General features: G+C 27.5%; 1 protein-coding gene across 2 annotated transcripts in view; it reads right to left on the bottom strand.

The window, feature by feature from the left end:
* The window catches only part of LOC100883649 (hexuronate transporter), a 29293-nt gene extending 6760 nt beyond the window's left edge, over positions 1 to 22533 (bottom strand). Inside the window, exons 1-6 of one of the 2 annotated variants that reach the window (XM_012298342.2) lie at positions 22363 to 22533; positions 10779 to 10890; positions 9779 to 9902; positions 7208 to 7360; positions 2877 to 2987; positions 1373 to 1535 (exon numbers count right to left, since the gene is read on the bottom strand). In XM_012298342.2, the coding sequence (XP_012153732.2) occupies positions 1373 to 1535; positions 2877 to 2987; positions 7208 to 7360; positions 9779 to 9902; positions 10779 to 10884 (657 nt within the window). In that variant the 5' untranslated portion in view covers positions 10885 to 10890; positions 22363 to 22533. Of the gene's footprint in view, positions 1 to 1372; positions 1536 to 2876; positions 2988 to 7207; positions 7361 to 9778; positions 9903 to 10778; positions 10891 to 19820; positions 19840 to 22362 lie in introns of those variants that run through there. The other variant, XM_076532540.1, reaches the window with a different exon arrangement.
* Positions 22534 to 25309: the final 2776 nt, after the last annotated feature.

Here is a 25309-nt window from a genome sequence, read left to right as displayed (position 1 = left end):
CTTGTATATTTTGATTTTGATAGGAAATTGTTTAAAATGTCAACTACTCTGCACTTTCCCCGAAAATGGGGTAAGAGCGTAACTTGAAGTTAAATACTTTGAAACTTTATTTCATGTGCAATGGGGCAAGAGCAGAATTATTAACAAATCTGCTATAAAATTCTTTTTACTGCATTATGCAAGTACTTTATACTGCAAACAAGTACTCTTAGCTGAAATATAAAAGGGGATACAGTGAAACAAAACAAGGAAACAAACATACTAAATGGAGAAATTTCGCTTATATTGTAATAAAAATAGCCTGTATACGCACTTGCCTCGTTTACAAACTTATCCCACTTCACGTTAAATAAATAAATAAGACTATAACAAAATTATAGTGACTATAGTAAAATTATAATAAGTATTCTGTTAATATATTCGTTTTCTTTTATCTGACAATATATTAAAAGTTTATTTAGTGAATTTACATGTATTGCTAGTGTCAGTTACACTTATGGTTATTGAAAAACGTTTCATTAAATTAAAGACCAGTTTTTAAATTTTAATAAAGAATGAAGTATTTTTATGGACTATTCAAAATAATTATATACAGTTGACACTATTGGTTTCGTACCTGGGTGGTTAATAAGCTGGGTCGGCTCTGTGCCGAGGGGTTTTAAAAGGATAGGACTTTATGTCCTAAAGGACTACCCAGTCCTTATGCAGGTATCAAGGTAATATTTTTATTTTTAGAACGCAGTTTATGGGATATTGTCTCGTAAATCTGAGAGATTCTCTCATAGAATCTGAGTTCTAACATCTATTAAGTGCAATAAAACTTTTCACCTTTCAGTGCGTAAATAAATGATTGGAAATTTTTTTTTCCGATTTTGGATTTGATGGAATTATGTTTCCATGTATAACGATAAGACTTTAGTCAGTTTTTAGTAATTTTATAAATAAAGTGCAATGTAGCTTTTTATTTTATTTACTTACGATGTCAAGTTAAATTTTCAAATTGCGAACATTCTAAATTTCCAAATTCCTAAATTGTGAAATGTATAAACCACAAGTCTTTAAATTTACAAGTAATTTAGTTTCCAAATATGTACTATATTTTAGATGTTGTCAAATTATTAAATTGTCACGTCTTCGAATTACTAAAATTTTGAAATTGAATTTGCAAACTTTCAAGTTGAATTTTCAAAATTTTAAATCCCTTCGTTTTCGAATAGTCAAATTTCCGAATTTCTAAATTCTCAAGTAATTAATTATGTTTCTACAAAAATTTTAAATCTTCGAATTTTCAAACTGCTAAATCTTTAAATTCTCAAAGAATTGATTATATTTCTATAATGCTTTCTAATATACGATATATTTATACACGTACCAAATTTCCAATATTCAAAAGTGGTATATAACGTCCAACAGGAAACGCGATACCATAACCACCATAAATTCCCCAATTGAATATCGACATGACAAGTCCTCGTTGCTCCTCTGCGAACCAGTCAGAAAGTAACCCCGTTGCCAAAGGGTTACATCCTGCCTCCCTAAATGTATACAATTTATATTTATAAATTTATTTATATTTATATATCAATATGTGAAATTGAAATACTATACAACAATGTGTAAAATTGAAATACTATACAACAATGTGTAAAATTGAAATATTATACATGAATATATGAAATTGAACTGCAATACACCAATGTGTGGAAATGATATATTATTTATCAAGGTATGAAATTGAAATACTATATATCAATGTTTGGAATTGAAATATTACATATCAATGTGTGAAATTGAACTACTATACATCAGTGGGAGAAATTGATATATTATTTCTCAAAGTATAAAATTGAAATATTATACATCAATGTGTGGAATTGAAATATAATATATGAATATGTGAAATTGGACTACTACTATTGGAATACTACACATCAATGTGTAAAATTGAAATATTATACATGAATATGTGAAATTGAACTGCAATACACCAATTTGTGGAAATAATATATTATTTGTCAAGGTATGAAATTGAAATACTATATATCAATGTCTGGAATTGAAATATTACATATCAATGTGTGAAATTGAACTACTATACATCAGTGGGAGAAATTGATATATTATTTATCAATGTATAAAATTGAAATATTATACATCAATGTGTAAAATTGAAATATTATATATGAATATGTGAAATTGGTCTACTACTATTGGAATACTACACATCAATGTGTAAAATTGAAATATTATACATGAATATATGAAATTGAACTGCAATACACCAATGTGTGGAAATAATATATTATTTATCAAGGTATGAAATTGAAATACTATATATCAGTGTCTGGAATTGAAATATTACATATCAATGTGTGAAATTGAACTACTATACATCAGTGGGAGAAATTGATATATTATTTATCAATGTATAAAATTGAAATATTATACATCAATGTGTAAAATTGAAATATTATATATGAATATGTGAAATTGGTCTACTACTATTGGAATACTACACATCAATGTGTAAAATTGAAATATTATACATGAATATATGAAATTGAACTGCAATACACCAATGTGTGGAAATAATATATTATTTATCAAGGTATGAAATTGAAATACTATATATCAGTGTCTGGAATTGAAATATTACATATCAATGTGTGAAATTGAACTACTATACATCAGTGGGTGGAATTGAAATATTATATATGAACATGCGAAATTGAAATACTACACGTCAGTTTATGGAATTGATATATTATATATCAGTGTAAACAATCGAAATATTGTGCATCAATGTGTGGAATTGAAATATTATTTATCAATGTGTGAAATTGAAATACTATATATACATACAATAGTTAACTTACCCTGCTGCTAGGACCATACGTAAAATAACTAGTTGCCAGTATTCTTTCACTGCACCCATTAGAACAATGGCAATACTGAATATCAGGGTGCAACCTGTTAGTAGTCTCACTCTGTAAACCAAAATAAAATTTCCATTATATATATGAACTGAGTAAATTAAGTGAATTGTTTAATTAACTTTTTCTATTGGTTAATTTGTTTCAGTCAAATACTCGGAGAATTGCAATTCGAATTTGGAATAAATTTGAGAGGAATATGGTGGATTTTGAGATTTTGGATTTTCGGGACTTTCGGAGTTTTAGATTTTGGGATTTTGAGAGTATGGGATTTTTTAATTTTGGATTTATGACAGTTTGGTGATTTGGAATTTTGGGATTTTGAGATTTTTGGATTCTAGGACTCTGATATTCTGCGGACTCTGAATTTTTGTAATTTTGGGATTTTAGAATTGTGGACCTTTGGTCTATCAGTTTTAGGAGAATCACAACACAAAAAAATCTAGGAAGAACCTAGAAAAATTCTAGAAAGAACTTAGAAAAGCCCCAGAAATATTATATTGAAAACCTAGAAAAAATTTAGAAATAATAAATAAAGATCCTAGAAATATGCTATACGGAACTTAGAAAGGTCCTAGAAATATTTCACAAAGAACGTAAGAAGGTCCTATAAATATTCTATAAAGAATCTAGAAAGTTTCTAGAAATATTCTATAGAGAGCCTAGAAAGGTCCTAAAAATATTTTATAAAGAACCTAGAAAAGTTCTAGAAATATTCTATAAAGAACCTAAGAAGATCCTAAAAATATTCTATAAAGAACCTAGAAATATTCCAAGAAACTATACCAACGGCTAATATAAGGACTGAACCTAACCTTGTAACAAAAAGACCTACAATGCACCTGAGTGCACACGTGTCGTAAGTGAAGGTCAAAATTGAGCCGTCCATCGTCATTGCAAAGTTAGTAAGAACGAAGACTGACAATACGAAGAAAAAAACGTGATTTCATTCATTCTATAATTTTGTATGCAAATGTTATTACTCTGTTTGAAAGAAGCTCGTGATATTAGTGAGTAAGAAGTAGTTACGTAATAAAATATATAGTTTTCTTAGCGGCGTACAATAGTCTGGCAATTTTCCTCATAAAAAGTAACAGTACTTGTAACGGTCGATACGACAAGAAATGTCAGTTATAAAGTTGACGATAGGAAAAAAGTTGTTACTAGCGAGATGATGAGCGTGTTGCAATGTTATGAAGCAAAACAATGTTGACACAATATTGTGGCAGTTTGCAGAAGTATTCGAACAATGTTCTGATTTGAGTTTAAGTATGAAATTAAAATAGTATTATTTGATTATATTTAAATATAATTGTGTAGTTAAATTTGATACTAGTGTTGGATAGATTTAAATATGATGGTGTGAATAAATGTAATATTGTTATTTGTATAATTTTTAATATTGTTATTCGACTGAATTTATATGCAGTTATGTGATTAAATTTAATATTATTACTCGACTCAATTTAAATGCAATTATTAATTTTAATATTGTTATTTAACTGAATTTAATTACAATTGAGCTATTATATTTAATATTATTATTTGACTGAATTTAAATGTAATTATTTAAGTAAATTTAATATTATTATTTGACTGAATTTAAATACAATTGAGCTATTATATTTAGTATTATTATTTGACTCAATTTAAATGCAATTATTTAAGTAATTTTAACATTGTTGTACAATTGAATTTATATACAATAATGCAATTTGATTTAATTGTAATACATACATTGTTATTACATATTATTATACATTTTTCATTTCATTGTTATTATCATTTAATTGGACTTAAATACATATGAAATTAAATATAATAATTTTCATTTGATTCAATTTAAATATGAAAATAAATCTAATATCAATTGATTGAATTCATCAATGACATTTTTAATATTGCGTCAATTTAAAAATGTCTCCATTAAATTTGATACCATTTCAATATACACGAAGTGAAATCTAATATTATTAGTTGATTGAATTTAAAGGAAATGAAATTAAGAATTTGAAGAATATGAAATTGAATTTTCTATTATCATTTAATTAAAAAGCCTCCAGCGTATCATTATAAAAATGCCTCGGAAATTGACGAAAATATTTAGCACAAAATTCTTGTAACTCGTGAAACATGTATGAATAACATGTTTCATAATCGACAATCTTATTCAAAACATTTCCTGTTTTTCGTAATTACAATTTTTCGTCATGCCTTCTCGAAATGTAGAAGGTATGCAATATTATTCTCCATTCTAAGTTCACACAATTAACGTCTATAAATGGCGCGTGGTTCGATGGATTCTAATTACTAACCTTTAAACAACATCGAATCACCATTTACAATTAAGCCAATCAAACTGTATATAATTAAGATTATTATTATAGATAGTAACGTATACGTATAATTAAAGATTAAAAACAGTCAACAAGGTTAGGTTAATAACGTTATTTAATGTATTTTAAACGTCATCCTTATTTTATAAAAATATTTTGTTTCATTTCTATTTCTTTGAGTATATTGTAAGTATAACTAAAGATTTGAAAGATTTGAAACAGTCAACAAGGTCAGGTTAGTAATGTTACTTAATGTATGTTAAACGTCATCCTTATTTTATAAAAATATTTTGTTTCACTTCCATTTCTTTGAGTATATTGTAAGTATAACTAACGATTTGAAAGATTTGAAACAGTCAACAAGGTTAGGTTAGTAACGTTACTTAATGTATGTTAAACGTCATCCTTATTTTATAAAAATATTTTATTTCATTTCTATTTCTTTGTCATTCAATCTTACTTTTAAAAAAGAACAAATCTCTTAAAAACTTTTATTTGTATTTTACGATAAACGCGTAGTAAAATTTGTACAAACAAAGTTTAAAAATTGTCTATAACTACGTTTTAATATTTGTTTTTTACTTTTGTAGGAATGCTTACACGTGTTGCATTTATAAAACTAATATTTAACTGTACTACACGTGCTTTATTTATAAAAATACACTGAGTACTTAAATCTACACGTGTTTCGTTTACAAACATACATCGAATATTTGATCAATGAAGTTATTCAAATTTATTATTTATGTAACTTAAGTTTCGGTTGAGATACAGCATTATGTGCAAATTAATTTCCCAGTAAAGTAAATGCACTCATTATCGTCCACATTTCATTGGTAACCATCAATTATTTTATTTTAATTATATCATTGTACTGTTCAAAACAAGTCACAAGTAATTTGTTTACTGTTTTGAAGATCGTTATTGTATTAAGGTATTTGTTAATTGGCATGATTACAGATTGTTATCAGTTGCTAAACATATGTACTTCTGAAGATGTAACTTGTATAAACAAAACTAGTACCTATATAATAATTCAAAAGTTAACAAAAGTTTAAAGTTAATAAAAGTTCATTATAATTAACAAAATATGTCAAGAATAAATATATATCAGTATACGATCTACATATATCATATTATATTCCATACCCTACAAATATTCTAAATATTCGAAAACAAATGTTCTGAACTTTTTTCATAAGGTGACTGCAAGTGGGAGAAAAATCGTGAATAGCGTTACAGATAGCACCCTGCGTACATATACATATACATATCATATATAATTATAAAATAGCGTAGTGATCAATGAAGAATCAGCCCAAACCCACACCACATATATAATACATTCGGTTAAAAAATATTTCAAATTATATCAAACAAGATAAGTGTGAGTCACAAGGGTGCAATGGGTGAACACGAACAGTGAATGTTTGGAGTTAACGTCGTGCTCTAAACCCACGGTTAGCGGGTGTATTTAACCCCGTATAACATAAAGTCAGACTCGTGAGGCACGTTACAGTTCAAACGTGACAACCTAAATCGTATTTGCCTAAATATCAAATTTTGAGTTCGATACCAATTGTAATTTGAATACTCGAAGATCGCTAAATCCAAATACACTTAACATTTCAACGTTCTTTATTTACCTTAACTCTGCGGTAATAATTAGGTAGCTCTGACTGACGCGACTGCTGAAAACTTGTGGGTTAAGGGGTCAAAATTTGACTCGAATGAAATGAAATTTGGAGATCGACCCAAACGAGTGAAACGAATTTCAGTTAAATTTACCTGCTAACCGTTTCAAACTCCATGTTATGTTATCAAATATTATGATTTATCGAAGAATTATTTATAATGACTGCATCTTTACGTATTGCAGATTTGTAAGACGCTGTTAAACTCGTGTCACAGTGGACGCAGTTAAGGGGTTAATCATACCTGTTGTATTTGTCAGCTGCAATGCCCAGGCAAACACCAACGACGGTGAACACGGCGATAAAACTGGGACCAGCCAGGATTTGATAGTCCAGTCCAAGGCCATTGTAGTTCCATTCGCAGTAGTAGGATCCGTTCAGTTCCAGGGACTCGCAACTGTGAAACAAAATACCTTCAACCAGGTGGTACTGATTTGATCGAAGGTGAAACGAACGAATCTATTTTTTCGCTTCTTCTGTGTACGGTGAAAGTACTCGGGCCGTGATCTTTTCGCGATAGAAATACAAATTCATGAGTCACACGAACAACTACATCTTTTTTTACGTCCGAAAGAAATATTTGAATGATCTTTGTGGTAAATATGCTCACGCTTTGTACCAATAACCAAAACGATATTGCGAGGACTTTACTGTTTGTTTTTTATGAATTTGATCTGTTTTGAAGATTCTGAGGTTTTTTTAGTTGTGTTTGTTAAATGTTACTGGTTACGTTTATTTAATTCTAATTTTAAGTGAGTTATGGTTTATTGCATACTATAAAATACTAATTGTATTTATTAAATAGTAGTAGTTGTATTTACTAAATTTTAATTTATTAAATTTTAATTGTATTTACTACAATACTGGTATTTGTATATATAAAAGTCTTCAGAATTTTAAATAAATTCTGATTTACTAAATTTCAGTTGTATTTACTAAATAGTACTAGTATTGAATACTAATTTACTCTACTTTGTATAAATTCAGTGTTGAAATGATTATTGAAATTTATTGTATAGCTTATGGAAATTTGTGGAATTAAAAATTTAGAAATTTTAGGAATTTAATGATTCGAAAACTTGAAAACTTAGAAATTTGTAAATTTAGAGATTGAGAAATTTAAAAGTTTGCGATCTTAAAGATTTGGAAATTTGAAGACCTTGTTTGCAAATTTGCAGATTCAAAGATTTTGAAATTTGGAGATTCAGAAAATTTGAAATTTGGAAGTTTGAGGACTTGGAAATGTAGAAACTTGAATTAGAAATTTGAAAATTTGAAGAATTAGGAATTTTGAAATTTCAGAACTCAGAAATTTGGAAATTTCAGAATTTGATAATTTTGAAATTTGGGGTCCAAAAGATTTAAAAATTTGGGGACATAGAAACTTGAAAATTTGAGAATGTAGAAATCTAGAAAATTAAAGAACGTATCTAGAAAAAGGACATAGAAATTTGCAAACTTGAGAGCTCGGAAATTAACGTTACGTCATTATTCCTATTTCCATGATTCTCCTTATCACCCATTTGTTGCACCAAGAGATACATCGAGACTTTATTCAAATATCAAGGAATATATGTGCATTGATAAATAAGTATTATCCGAGTACAAAGTTCTATCCACCGTAACCGAAGATGTTTGCATAAAATTAATGTAAGTAAGAACATAAATGTCAAATAGTCTTTTCTCCTTCCACATGTTATCTATTTTTATTTTGACTATGTGATATACAATTAGACATTACCATATCTCGTCTGTACACATAATGTCTTCATTACGACTCTTAAATAAATCAATGAAGTTCGTAGATACATTTGTTTTATATTCTTGAAAAATACATTCTAGTTGAAGAGATTTTATAATAAATGCATAAGCAAATAAACAAATAAACAAACAAACAGATAAATGAATGAATGAATATATAAATAAACAAACAAGTAAATAAAAGAATGATTAAAGGAACAAATAAAGAAATAATTGAATGAATAAACAAAGAAATAAACAAATCAATAAATAAATAAGTAAATGAACAAATAAATAAACGAATAAATAAATGTATCAACAAATCAATAACTGAATAAATAAATAAATAAACAAATGACTAAATACATACATAAATAAATATGTAAATAAATAAATAAATGGATATATAAATAAATAAGCTATTAATAAATGAACATTTGTACTTAAGTTGAATAGACATGGTGTTTCGTAATTAGTGTAACTCTCTGAAAGGGGTGGTAGAGGACGTCATTTCGAACAAGATTTTCCTTTGCGAAAGGAAAAAGTTTGAAGCTTCGTTTTTGAATTATTAAGGAAAAGCATGGACCAATCAGAGCGCGAGATTTACGCGCGCTTAGAAGCTGGAGCGACAGCTTGCAGGTAAATATTTACCTCGGCCCATTCCCTATGTGTACATATGTATAAATGAATATTTGTCAAATATTACTCCAGTTTATAAATATTAAACCAGTTTAAATAGTAAATAGAAATAGTTTAAAAAATAGTAATAAATAGTAATAGCTTAAATAAATAGTAATAAATAGTGCTAGTTTAAGTAAATAATAATAAGTAGTAATAGTTTAAATAAATAGTAATAAATAGTATTACCTAGTATTAACTAGTAGTAGTATTAACTTGTTTAAATAAATAATAATAAATAGTAATAGTTCAAAAAGTAAATAGAAACTTATAAACCATAAATAGCAACATTTCAGTTTTTGTAACAGAGTTAATCACCTGTATGACTGAGATGTGGTGTGCAGATACCTTTTGTTCATTTAATTGCATTTGTGATAAAGTAAACAAAGAAACTTACAAACTTGCATTCGTTGCTTCCTCGCATTGAACCGGAAGCTCGGCGAGGGAAAATCTGGTTGAGTTTAATTGGCAGGAAATGTCACCGTAGTGCAAATCCTCCGCAGTTGCCTTGCTGGTGACACCTTGAAAACGATCATAAGAAAATTACATTGACAATGAGTGTACTAGAAAATGATCCAGTTACACATATCAAGGAAGTATATCATTAATATATTGTATTAAAAACACATACTATATGTTTGTATTTAATAAGTGTATTAACACCTTTGTCCTTACAATATAGCGGACGACATCGATGCAATATGGCTGACGCTTAAATTTTCATAGAAATCTATAAACTTTATTATCAAAAATTTGTTCACTGACTTAACTATAAATATTTATATTAACTATTCAAAATAATAAATGTAAGGGAATAGTAAATGTAAAAAATACTGTAAAAATAATAGATAGGATTTATCAAAAATTAAAAGCAGTATCTAATAAAATTTTCAATTCTCCTTAATTTTGCAATGAAATGTTGTCAACCAACGTGTTAATAATATACATTAATAATGTATGTCCTATGTGTATAACAGAATTATTAAACTATTTATAAAATTTTCATAATGATAATAAAAAATAAATTGTTACAATATTTATAAATAAACTGATAATGTTTGTAAACATCATCATGTATCTGTAGAATTATAATTTATGCAACAAACGTAGATTAATGATATAATATATTGTTTAATAACTTTGTTTGGTATTTTCACTCGATTTTAGAAATATATTGTAATAATATGTATTGAATAATAGTAAACTTTTATTCAGCTCCACAGTTAAGAATCTGATTTAAAATATAATATATATGTATATTAAAACTTGTTAACTGAGTAAATATTGCGAACTAATGGCTTTTACGTATTAATTACTTCGATATTCGTTTACAAAGGTAATTAAAGACGTATCGAGGAAGAGGAAGGATAATTGACTGAATCAAATGCATCACTTACCAATTAAATAATGACCTAGCTCTCCAAGCACGTATCCGATTGAAACGATGGCTAATGCGTATGGTTTGTACAAGAATCGCACTTTTTGTAATGCTGTGCTCAACATTGTGTCCTGAAAATAAAGGCAAACACATTCCCGAGTTTAATTAAAGCTGAAACATTTCCGTTAATTAAGCAGAATGAAAAGATATTTAAATAATTCATTAAAATGATTCATTTCTTAGAATGTAATTTTAAAAAAATTATATAAGTCTTCGGGATAATTCTTAAGAAAAAGATGCTTGTTCGTATTTATGGAATTTATGTTTTTTTAGAAAAGTATGCATTTATTTATTAATTTTTGGACCAATTTGTATTTTAATGTGCCATCTTTAATTTTTATTTTTAAAAATTATTAATGTGAAATTTTAGACTTGTAGTTTATTGCATTCAGAAAGTATGTTATAGAGTTTGTATGAGTTGGATCGTATATAACCCAAAAGCAATCTAAACTTGTAAATATTTCAGTGCGGACCGAACCGACTATGCCGGAGGTAATAGTGTGTTTTAAAGTAGATACTGCTTCAAAAGTTAGGTTAACCCAAGTTTAATACAAAATTGATTAAAATGAAAGAAATATTGCTTTTTTATCGGTTAAATTTAGCTTATATCTTTTAGACTTTGGTACATTTCAGTATAAGCTGAACCGACTATGCCAAAGCTATTAGTGTATTTTAAAATAGACATTGCTTAATCTAAATTTAACACAAATCTTATTGAAATGCAATACATTTTGTTTTACATTAATTAAATTTAACCTAGATTTAATTCAAACTTATCGTTAGCTATATTTCAACTCAGAAGACTGAACCGACTATACTGAAACTACTGAATTTAAATTAAATCAAATATAATATAAAACTAATTGAAATGCAACAAATTTTGTTTTATATTAACTACATCTTTTATATTAACGTACAGTTAACTCAAATTTAATTACGTTTCAATGCGAAAGATTGAACCGACTATACTGAAGCTATACTGAAACCGACTATACTAAATTTGATATTCCATAGATACTGCGTTAAATTAATTCAAATTTAATTTAAAACTAATTGCAATGCAATTAATTTGGCTTTATATTAACTTTATCTTTAATATTAGCCTACAGTCAATTCAAAAATTACATTTCAACGTGAAAGACTGCACCGACTATACTGAAACCATTAAATTTGATATTTCATATATACCATGTTAGAGTAATTCAAGCTTAACCCACACATAGTACAAAATCACCCTAAATAGCTATATTTATGTATTTCGCAGTAAATACTGTATTAAATTACATAGAACTAACTGAAACTTTCACTGACTTCGGCTAAGTTAACTAGACTAAAACCATAAATATATTTCAAAGCAAATTTAATTCAAAAGAAATTCAAACTTGAGCTAAATACATTTGTTTTTTTAACTATATTGTGTTGTGTAGATTTAACCTAAACTTGTATTTATTTTGGCGCCAACGACTGAACCGACTATACTGAAACTGTTAATGTATTTAAAGCAGAAGTAGGTTAACTGAAATTTAAACTAAGCTAACGCAAAATTGAACCTAATAAAAATTATACGTATTTTAAAATACTGCGTTAGACTATGTTTTAACAACAGTTATATTGTTTTGACGTTTTAAAATGTTTTAATAAACTTGAATATATTTTGATGCGACTGGTCCAACAAAATGGCTCCCAAAATGATGACTAGCTTTTTAATTTAAAGTAAATCTAATTTAAAGTTAAATAAATATGTTTTTGTTGTGCAATATTCAGTTAAATTAACTAAACACAATAAAAATTGATATATTTCATATTTTCATTTAATTTCACGCGAATGACTCAAACGAATGCCACGAACGTGTTTGAAAAACAATGATTGAACCGACGAGGAAGAGCTATAATTTTTCACAAAATATAGTAATTTTGAAGCGTCTAGAACGCATAACATCAATCAGTAAATCCGTATTGCGTCATATGGTGTACGTTATTTACAAGATCGAGTTAATTATCGTATAAATTATCCGCACAAAATCGTTTACATACTTGTTAACAATCACTTGATCGTAAATATACTAGTGCTGATGGTATCTTTATGAGTATCTCGTGTCTTACGAGACAAAGCTTCATTATTCAGCTGCACGTGCGTTTGGATTGCTTACTGAGCTGAACAAAATAGTGTTAACGAAATTAACGAATTATTAATTACGTAAGGGATCTTGAATAGTTGCAACACTGGAATAATTACATTAACAGATTATTCGGTTTTGAAATTCACTTTTATTGTTCTTTGTTTCGAGTATTGAAGTATTTTGATTACTTCAAATAATTGACAAATAGATGTCAAACCTTTTGTATTATATTTTTGTTATAGTTAAAGAAATAATTAATATTATTTCTGTGTTTGTAATAATAATTAATAATATTGACAGAATTAATAAATTAGTTTAAAAATTTGTTTAATATTTTAATTATATTTTTAGTTTTCTGTTGACAACAAAATTGAAATGAATTAACTAATTTAGAAATTCTTACATTATTGTAATTTTCCTTTCATTTCAAGTCAATGTTGTATTAGGATGTTAATATACGAATTAATTTAGAAATCGAATATTTTGTAACTCTTTTTGCAACTAAAGCAATAATTACTCCATATAGAAATTAATAAATTAATTTAGAAACTTATATATCTTTTCAATTATCTTTCCATCTGAATTAATTTCATGATTGCGATAATAAAATTTATAAACTAATAAATTTGGAAACTAATATTTTATACTAACAAATCAGTCTGGAATTTAGACATAATTTCCAACTGCAAAATTTTTCTTAACACAGCAAAATCTCAAAATTTTAAGGTCTCAAAATCTCAAAATCTTAAAGTCTCAAAGTCTCAAAACATCAAAATCTCAAAGTCCAAAAATCTTAAAGTCCCAAAATCTGAAAATCTCAGTTTGAAATCTGAAAATCTTAAAGTTTGAAATCTGAAAATCTCAAAATTTGAAATCTCAAAATCTGAAAATCTCAGTTTCAAATCTCAAAATCTCAAAATTTGAAATCTCAAAATCTTAAAGTTTGAAATCTGAAAATCTGAAAATGTTAAAATCTTGAAACCTCAAAACTTCAAAATCTCAAAGTCCAAAAATCTTAAAGTCCCAAAATCTGAAAATCTCAAAGTTTGAAATCTGAAAATCTTAAAGTTTGAAATCTCAAAATCTGAAAATCTCAGTTTCAAATCTCAAAATCTCAAAATCTCAAAATTTGAAATCTGAAAATCTGAAATCTCAAAATCTGAAAATCTCAAAGTTTGAAATCTCAAAATCTCAAAATCTTAAAGTTTGAAATCTCAAAATCTGAAAATGTCAAAATCTTGAAACCTCAAAGTCTCAACATCTCAAAGTCAATACTCATACCAATATTCGACAAAATTCATAAACTAATAAATTTAGAAACTAACATTTAATTATACTAACAAATCAATTTAGAATTTATAAATAATTCTAAACTGCAAAATTTTTCTTACCATCGCAATATTAATTAACCCTCTTCATTTTGGTAATTAACTAATAACACTAATGTTACGAAATTAATCAATTTACAAACTTATCCCCAATAAATCTAATTTAAATGACTCAATAAAAGTTACCTAAGTATAAATAATTTTAACTAATTTATACCTAAGTATAAATAAATTTAACAAAACCATTGAATTTAAACGAACAAATTAACTTCAGAACTATTTTCATATGTAAAAATTTTAAATTAAAAGTTAATCATTTGAACAAGTTTTTTTATTACGAACATATCGTTAATATTTATTTATATTCCATTGCCACCGGTTATCAGAAACAACGCATCACAAATTCGCACGTTAATTAACAACCATTTACACATTCGAAGCAATTACACTGCGTTTAAGTGTTTACCATTAAACAAAGAGCCAAAGTCGCACTGATTAGTATACACTATGCCGGCTGAAATATTCGATAGAAATATCCGTACACATTTTCATAGGTTTGTAACGCATGCACCATACGAGTTGGTCACCTTGAGCCCAAATCATTGAGACGTAACGGGCATAGGTTTTAATAGCGCCAATTCTATTATTCGTCACAATCCTGAGAAGTTAGCACCACCATAAGCAAAAACAGGTAAAGTGACTGCATTGTTCTTTGAATGAGTCCGTTTATATGAGACACTTTTGTCTATCTAGGGCAACGAACGCGATTTTTTATTTCTTTATACGCTGTTTTGTAGCCTTTATGTGTACGATTTTCTTTAATTTATTTGTTCATTTTTGTACTGATGGTTGGCTTATTTGTTCATTGTGGGCAATTATAAATCATTACATGATTTACTTGTTCAGTACTGATAGTAGATGGAAATATAAGGTATGCTTTATTAGGTATTTAGAAGTTTAGGTATTTTTTTAGTTAGGTATTTAGTAATTTTGTAGTTAACTCAATTTAGTAGTTAAATTTGCTTTTTATTTTGGTGGAAATATAAGGAAATATAAGGTATGCATTATTAGGTATTTAGTAGTTTAGGTACTTTTTAGTTAGCTATTTAGTAATTTTGTAGTTAACTCAATTTAGTAGTTAAGTTTGCTTTTTATGATATTTTTGTTACAGACGTGTTGTTAAATTTTTTGGTTGAAAAGTTTGATGAGAAACTGAAAATACTATTTCAGTTATATCTAATTGTTAGTATTTCAGTATGTTTATATATCATACGTATAAAATTATTGATTTAGAAAATAATACAAATTGTATTAAATTACAGGATGAGCCTCCGGAGTGCGAAGGTTAGGTTAACTTAGAGTTACGTGAAACTTAAGAGTATCATATTTCGTTGATGATGAGATATGAAGAATGTAATTGTAGTTAATATCAAGATAAGATAGTATTTATTGAATATATTTATCAGTATATTTAAGGTTAATTGTAAATTGAATAATTAAGATATCTTCAGAAAAAATATTGTACGAAGAGTAATATACGTAGGACAAATATTATTTGGCGAGTAGTATATTAGTAACTTAGAGTAGTATATTTATAGTAGTTTTTATAGTAGTATAGTATTTATAGTAGTATTTATAGTAACATTATTTATAGTAGTATAGTAACTGTTAATATGCTATACAAGTATAAGTATATCTTTGAAAAGTATATTGTACTAAATTTAGCTTAACATTTCATATATTATAATACTTCCAAGTTTAGTAGTAGCAAATGTATTTAAATATTGGTATTAACTAATTCACTATCCTAATATAATATACTAATACTAGTTAAATATTAGTATAAATATTAGTCAAACTTACTTACTAATACTGGTATAGAGATTGTTATTAGTATAGTATGGTATGGTATAATGTATTGTAGTATAATATATTAATACTATATTGCTAGTATTAATTATATCATACTACATCATATAGTACTACATATAGTACTACATCATATACCACATCATATAATATGTAGTATAACAGTACATGTATAGTATACATACATTATGATGGTATATACTGTATACTATAGTATAATAGTATGGTATAATATAATACTAGTATAAGTTAAACTAGTATAAACTAGTACTAAATGATATACTACAGAATAGTTGTATAGTACATGTAATAGTATTATATTAGTTTAGTACTGGTTTATACTAGTATAGTATATAGTATTATTTATTTGTATACTATAGCATAATAGTGTTATATTATACTATATTAGCATGCAAATATACTGTTATACTATAGTACAGTATACTACATATAATACTATATACTATAGTACAGTATACTACATATAATACTATATACTATAGTACAGTATATATAGTATAATAGTATACAATATTTTAGTATGTAGTATAGAATATTATACTGTATTATACTATGCTATACTAATTATACCATTCTATTATACTATATTTACAATATACCCTGTCAATAGTATAGCAGTACAGTGTATTGTTATGCAGTACTACTGTAATAGTATATTGCTATTAATATATAATTAATACTATTGCTCTACTAAATTAAACTGCTAAAACATTATACAATAATACTGTAATGCTACATAATATTATCATATAATGATACAATACTATATTATTATATTACTATACAATACTATTAAGTAATTATTATACTACGTGATAATACTATTACTTAACTACTTAATAATAGCATTAGGGTATTACTAAGCAATATTAAATAGTATTATTACATAGTATAATAATTACTTAATAGTATTGTATAGTAATATAATAATATAGTATTGTATCAATATAAATAACTAAATCCTTGAGTACCACAAGATTAATACTACCAAACTATATTTCAAAATTCTGAGAAACCTAATACTCCAAAAAACCCCTCAAAAAAGTATCCAACTCTCAAATTAATAAAAATAAATAAAATCCACGCGTGACATAACGGAAAATTACCAATACCCAGATGTTTCCACGGCAATAAAAGAACAATTCGATTAGCATTAACTTATTAAGGAACATACAAGAATTACTTCCGTCCTCCAGCATCATTAATCGTCTCGAATAGCTTCGTAGCTGACTAAACGTTCACGTCGTGCTCCGACATCCGCAAAATCACGGCGAAGGTGCGTAGCTCATAACGAAGCAAGAAACCAAATTGATTTGCAATGCGATCAACCGGATGTGTTAGATCCGTTTTTTTCATCTCCTCGTGATTCTGCTAATGTGAAGGGGAGCTTAAGATAAGAAACCAGAGCAACAGAGGTGCGACCCGAACGCACTATACTTTTCTATAATTACAGGCTGATGTTAAATCGAAGGTTGAACATGTCTCATGGGCGTATACCGGCTGACGGCTGCCTCTCATTGGACGACGGAATATCGGGCCTCTCAATTAAATCACCTGTCAGACACCTTCGAGAATGCATTATTAACTACTAACCGTAATTACTTGTTCGATAATCCATAACGTTTGCGATGAAATTATGGATGCAACTGGAAAACTTTGTTGTAGACAGTTCGAATGGGAATAGTGCGGAGAATATTCTTGAGAGATACACGCTTTTTTGCTCTTTGAATCACGTTACGCAGTCTATAGGTGCGTCATCAAAGCGATGGACGCCCTGCTGATTCTGGGGAGTAGGATGAGCCTGGATTTTTAATTCAGAGGAATTTAAATTGGAAGTCTTACAGTTTCAATATCCAATAATCGTGGAGGCCCAAAATATCGATGTGCACATAGTATGATAGTTCCAAAGTCATTAAAGTTTAATACTCGAAAGACTCAGAGTGTCAAAATCGTTATATCCAAAATTTGTAATGTTCCAACATATCAAAATCTTAAAATCTCTAAGTCTCGAAGTCCGGGAGTTCTAGGAATCTGAACTGAAAAAATTCCAAAGTTACCAAATTCCAAAATTTTTTCAAATTCAGAAGGTTACAAATCTATGATGGAGAGAATGAGGAGAGAACTGTGAGTCCAAAAATCTGAGAGTGTACAAGTTTTACAGTTTTAAGTTTCCAGAGCTCTAGACTTCCAATATTTAAGAGTTCTAGAGATCTAAAATTTGAATATTTAAGAAGTTTAGAGAATCAAAGTCTCAATATCTCAATGTCTCAAAGTTTAGAAGTATCAAAGCCTCGATGTTTCAACGTCTGAAAGTCTAAAAGTATTAAAGCCTCAGTGCCACAAAGTTTGAAAGTCTGAAAGTATCAAAGTCTCAGTGCCACAAAGTCTCAAAGTCTCAGTGCCACAAAGTCTCAAAATTCCAATGTCTCAAAGTCTCAAAGTATTAAAAACTCGAAGCATCAAAGTCTCAAAATTCCAATGTCTCAAAGTCTCAAAGTATCAAAAACTCAAAGCATCAAAGTCTCAAAATTCCAATGTCTCAAAGTCTCAAAGTCTCAAAGTACCAAAGTCCAAAACTCTGAAAGTTTTAAAGTCTCAAAATCAAAAAATCTTAAAGTCCCAAAATCTCAAAGTCTCAAAGTCTTACAGTATCAAAATCTCAATGTTTCAGGGTCATGAAGTCTCAAAATTTTAATACTAAAAAATCCTACATGCGCAAAATAACAGTATTAAAATTCCTATAGTCCCAAAATATCAATGTTCAAAAGTTCTAGAGATTCAGAGCCCAAAAGCTAATACAATCATATTGTTATAAGTAAATTTTTGTTAAAACAGAATTTCATAGACCCGAAATACAAGGTCGTAAAGTTCTAAAAATTCAAAATTTCAAGTTTCAGAATTATGAAGCTAAGAGTTTGAGTCTTAAATCACTAAAATTTACAAAATCAGAACACTTTATCAGAATTACAACTAAAAGACCCAAAGTACTAAAGTAATCTTGAAATCCTGGGGAGCCAAAATCACAAGTTTCATATGTCACATTATCAAAGTTTGAACCATAATCTAGCTATCAAAGTTTTCAAGCTTGAAAGATCCAAATACCAAAAGTTTGAAAAGTCCCAAAAGTCCCACGATTCTAAAATACTAGAAACTAAAGTCGAATTTCCAAGTTGTAAAGAAGAAATTTAAAAATTCTGACATTTGAAACTTTCAAAAGTCCAAAATTCAAATATTCTAAAATTATAAATATTGCAATTTAAATGTCAAAGTTACAAAACTGCAATAACCTATTAGTCAAAGATTACAATACTTAAAAATTCTAAAATTCTAAAATTCTAAAATTCTAAAATTCTAAAATTCTAAAATTCTAAAATTCTAAAATTCTAAAATTCTAAAATTCTAAAATTCTAAAATTCTAAAATTCTAAAATTCTAAAATTCTAAAATTCTAAAATTCTAAAATTCTAAAATTCTAAAATTCTAAAATTCTAAAATTCTAAAATTCTAAAATTCTAAAATTCTAAAATTCTAAAATTCTAAAATTCTAAAATATTTCGAAATCCCAATACTAAAAAAGTCCAACATCTAAAAGTTCTAACATCACAAACCCAGAATTTCAAAATTCCTAAAGATCCAAATCCTGAATTGAAAATAAATAACATACATCACCGACTCTCCGAACGTTCAATGCAAATTAAGTCACAGTAAATTAGCGAACAGCATAATTTCCACATTCCTATCTTTTCTATTAGATTATGCCTGAAGTACAATAACGGCGAGCCTTTACTGCCGTCAGTCGCCGGTTCTCCGGGAAATAAATGCAGCTACGATCAATAAATAATGCAGTCTGCCATTAGAACAAGTTTTCCGGCGTGAAAAGAATTTATCCGGAAAATGTAGTTCAACGAGCAAGCATGTTAAAAAAACTCGCACATTACCGACAGCAACCAGTTTGATGTGTTTACAATTTCATGATAAAAGTTGCGCAAATTATGCAAAATAATAATATTGCAATCATGGCACAGCCCACGGACGTTCACGTATTTGCACGACGTTGATTAAGCGGCATATCGCTGAGAATGACTCGATACGTTGTTTGAAACACGAAACGGAAGGCTGTGCCGTTTCGAATGAGTTCCGGAATGTAAAACACGTGCGGTCATATTTGCTCTTTCGACAGTTTTCTTATTTATAGTCGATGGGGACAACAATCTCTTTACAACTTCTTTTTAATATTTTTTATTTAAATTAAATTAACGATTAGAGGTTAAGTAAATATATATTTAATTGATAAAATTTCTGAAAATTGATTAAGTGGATTTTCTTCGATTTTTTAGCAAATTTTCTATGATTTAATTAATAAAGATGAAATTTAATTGAGTGAATTTTTTTTAAATTTAATTGACAAGATTTTATTGAATTTACTTGATAAACTGTGAAAATTAAAATTCATTTTCTACTATTTAATTAATAAACTTTATGAAATTTAATTTACTGGATTTTTTAGAATTTAATTGACAAAATTTTATTGAATTTAGTTGATAAACTGTAAAATTTATTTAATTATATTTTCTTCGATTTCATTAGTAAATTTTCTAGAATTTAATTAACAAATTTTCTGCGATTTAATTTTGAAGAATTTAATTAAGTTAATTCTCTGTAATGTAATTAAGTGATGGAGAAGTAATGATATCTTCTCTTTTGTTATGTTTCAACATATTTACCTATCCCAACATATAACCTGACCTAACCTAACCATATATTTTAATATCGTTAACAATGCAGGTATTAAATTTAATTGTTCCACATATTTGTATATTATAAACATATGATACTTAATTTTAACAAGTTCAATATACATTTCAATATGTATAAAAATATGTATTTAATTTTCTACGATAATTAAGTTTATATATTACATATTTCAAATTTCACCAAACATTGCATTTTAACTTTATTATATTTAATTTACAATAAACAAGCACATAAATTTTATTTTACTAAATTGGACTGCAAATTTGAATTACATTTATTGTAAACACGTTAGTATTACTTACTTGCATTTAAGATATCCTAAATTTTTGTTATATTAACTTCACATTACATTAAATTTGTATTATAAAATTGTATTATATTATGAACTGAATTCTCCACAGACTAAGCGTTCATAACATTCTAATAAATAAAAACATTTGCATGTTTTCGTATTCCATTCACCGTAATGTAACGTTATCAAGGACTGCTTGAAACATCAATTGACGCAAGCGTGCGTTTTAATTTTTATTTTTATATTCTTGATAGTAATCATCGCTATCAATATAGATGGTATCATGTAACTGGCGTTGCAAGCTTAAAGGCGATGATTTCAAATAAGAAAAACAAGGATTTTTTATTTAAAATTAACCTTTTGAAAAAAACAATTTGAAAACATTTATTTTCGGTGCTTGTAAATTTCAGTCACGAAAATATGGCTAACAATTCTTAAGTTACTTAAAAAGCTAAGTGAAGAATAAACTGATTTATTTAAAATAAATATATGGAGTTAAATATTTCTAATTTAATTTCTAATTATTTCTAATTTAATAATCCAAATTCAATAGAATAGAAATATTTTCTATTTCAATAGAAAATAGAAATTCACTTCACAAATTAAAAATTATCTTGCACACTATTTTATGGCAGAAAGACCAACACTGTTAACATTATTTAAGCTTTCAGAAATATATATAAAGAATAAACCAAATATGTTCAACTTTTTAACAAGCTTTAAATAAATAAAAAATTATATAACTAGTACACTTAAACATTATCAACTCTTTAACAGACTTAAAATCATTAAAACATTATATAAGTAAATAATAACTCAATGAAACATATTCAACTTTATAACAAACATTAAATTATTACGAAATTATATAAGTAAATAATACACCAATTAAACATGTTCAGCTTACGTTTATATCATTAATAAAAAATGATATAATCAAATAGTACATCGATTTAATTTATTAAAATCAATTTTCAAAAAAAGGAATCCTAGAATACCATTTCATAATTTTCCATCTTTGTAAAAATAATATAGAATTCAAACACCGGATGTATTAATTAAAAAAAGGTAATTATATAATAAATAAACGGTTAGAATAACTTCTATCATTTTATCTTACCGCAGTTTAAAATGATTATATATTTCACGTATCACTTACGTGTTAAAGGGGTATCCCTCAGTTTCGGTAATTCGCGCGAAATTTGAAAACGAAAACGGAACCACTATTAATTTGTCGCACGACACAGGTACCGATAAAAAAAAGGAAAAAATAATTTTGACTAATGTACCAATCCCTCCTTGTACATACGAGGGATGGAGCGTTAAGTGAGAAACGAGCCGGTGGACAACCTTTATTTATAAGAAAGTATCCAAGGATCGGGCCTTCCGTGGGTTCTGCAAAGGAAGGGGCACCAACACACTCTGTATTAATAGGCAAGTATAATTCTTGCGTATTTATCTTTGGTGGGAGTACGAGCTACTCTTGATCTTCGATATCCAAGGTCCTTTCTATTGATCGCCTGTATCATGTTCCTTTACTAACAGGATCAACCATTTGTTACAATTCACTTTCCATTTTCGATGTTTTACCTTATTTCTTTATATACCCTTTTCAATATTAATTGTTGTTACACGTTCGGGGTATTTTATTATACAAAATAGCTTAATAGAATATTCAAGTAATTTATTTTTCCTTTTTGTTTGGTCTCATAGTTACCTTGGAAGTTCAAGGACATAGTCAAAAAGACTACAACGCAATCTTACGAAGTTCTGCGTGGGTACACTAGTACTCTACTTTTCATTCTTGAAATTTTAGGTTATTTCTTTTCATCGATTTTTCATATCAAACTTAGTACACGTTCAGAAGATTCTAGTAGAAATACAAGGTTTACAGGTTAATAGGATATTCGATTCATTTAGTTTACCTTTGTTTTTAGTGTCATAGTTGCCTTGGAGGTTCAAGGACACAGTCAAAAAGAGTTTGACACAATCTTATAAAGCTTCATGTTAGGTACAATAAGCTTACACTTTCCGTTTTCTAAATTTGAGCTTATTTCTTCATGTAGACGCTTTTGAATATGATAAATTAGTAGAGGTTCATTTTATTTTATTAAAAATACAAGCTTGATAATTTAACTTAAACCGAAACATTCAATTAATACATTTTCGTTTTGTTTTAAGTGTCTTTGCAATAACCTTGAAGCATAGAGGACATAGTTAGAAGAACTTAACACAATCTTATGAAGTTTTGTGTTAGGCTCATTAAGCTTCTACTTTACGTTTTTTAAATTTTAGCTTATTTTCTCGCACACATTTTTTCATATAAATTGTTAGTATACGTTCAGAGGATTTTGTTAAAAATACAAGCTTGATAGCTTAATTTCAACCAAAACATTTAATTAAGACATTTTTCCTTTGTTTTAAGTGTCCTTGAAGTAACCTTGAAGCTTGGAGGACATAATCAAAAGAATTCAACACAATTTTAGCAAATTTCAGGTTAGATACCTTATACTTTTAAAACAACCTCTATAGATCTTCATGGTACCTATTAAAATTACATTTGTCTTTAAAAATGCGACTTAAAAGATTAACTCTAATCTTAAACATCATAATTTAAGAGTCTCCATTTCTGAATCAAACCGCTAGTTTCTGAATGAAGCTTTCGGTATTTCAGTAAACGAATTTGTATTTAAAAATGTGAGTTAAAAGATTAACCCTAATCTTAAACATCCTAATTTAAGAGTCTCCATTTCTGAATAAAACTACTAATTTCTGAATGAAGCTGTCGGTATTTTAGTAAAAGTACGTATTTAAACGTACATGAATGAACCTAAGAAAATCTAAAAATGACACAGAAGACAAAAGATAATCTATTGTTATAATTTGATAGACCTTGAAGATTCAAAGTCTGAGGTGATCAACCTGCGGTTAGAAAGACACCTGTTCTTTGAACAGATTGCATTGTCGTCGCAACATTGACACACTTAATCTAATTGATTCTCATACTAGTTAACGCTGAAACATGTAATAAAGCAAGTTCGAAGACTTTCCTTGAGATACGTTATTGTGGTGTAGCAAGTTTAATACTAGAACGTGACTGTTGGTCGAACGATAGAGGCACGTGACTACGATATGCACGTACTAGCTGCACGAATGTGGAACATTTTAATACTAACTTATTGTATCACGTTCATTGAAGCTTTTTCATATTCTCAGATATATATTCGGTTTTTGGGAACGATAGATGGCTTTAGATTAGGGACCTACCTTGTTTTGATTTACATTCTTAGGTTATAATTAGGTGTCACAAAGTGTCGATATTTCACAGACATGAAGTTGTTAGAATAAAAATTTTATAGTCGTGATAATAATCATTGATTATCACAATCAATCAATCAGACATGAAGTTTTTATAAATAAACTTTATAATCGTGATAATCATTGATTATCATAATCAATCAATCAATCAATCAATCAATCAATCAATCAATCAATCAATCATTCAATCAATGAGACATGAAGATTTTATAATTAAATTTCATAATCAGGATAATAATTATGATAATCATCGATTACCACAATCAATCAATCAATCAATCTGACACGAAGTTGTTATAATCAAATTTTACAATCATGATGATAATCATGATAATCATTGATTATCATATTCAATCAATCAGACGTGAAGTTTTTATAATCAAATTTTACAATCGTGATGATAATCATGATAATCATTGATTATCATATTCAATCAATCAGACATGAAGTTTTTATAATCAAATTTTATAATCGTGATGGTAATCATGATAACCTTTGATTATCGTTGATTATCAATTATTATCATAATCATCGATAATTATGAAAATCATGGATTATCACTGATTATCACAATCAATGATTATCATCACGATTATACAAATTTCACGTCTTATTGATTGATTGATTGATTATGATTCTTAATGATTATCATCATGATTATAAAAATTTCACGTCTGATTGATTTATTGATTGATTATGATAATCAATGATTATCAATCACGATTTACAATCATGATCTAACCCTTTCACAGTGTGGTAAAATTACGAATTCTGGTCCAAAAACTATC

The sequence above is a fragment of the Megachile rotundata genome, chromosome 6 (assembly GCF_050947335.1).
Source record: "Megachile rotundata isolate GNS110a chromosome 6, iyMegRotu1, whole genome shotgun sequence".
Taxonomy (NCBI): domain Eukaryota; kingdom Metazoa; phylum Arthropoda; class Insecta; order Hymenoptera; family Megachilidae; genus Megachile; species Megachile rotundata.
Note: the sequence above shows the minus strand (reverse complement) of the source record. Positions and strands in the feature narration are given on the sequence as shown.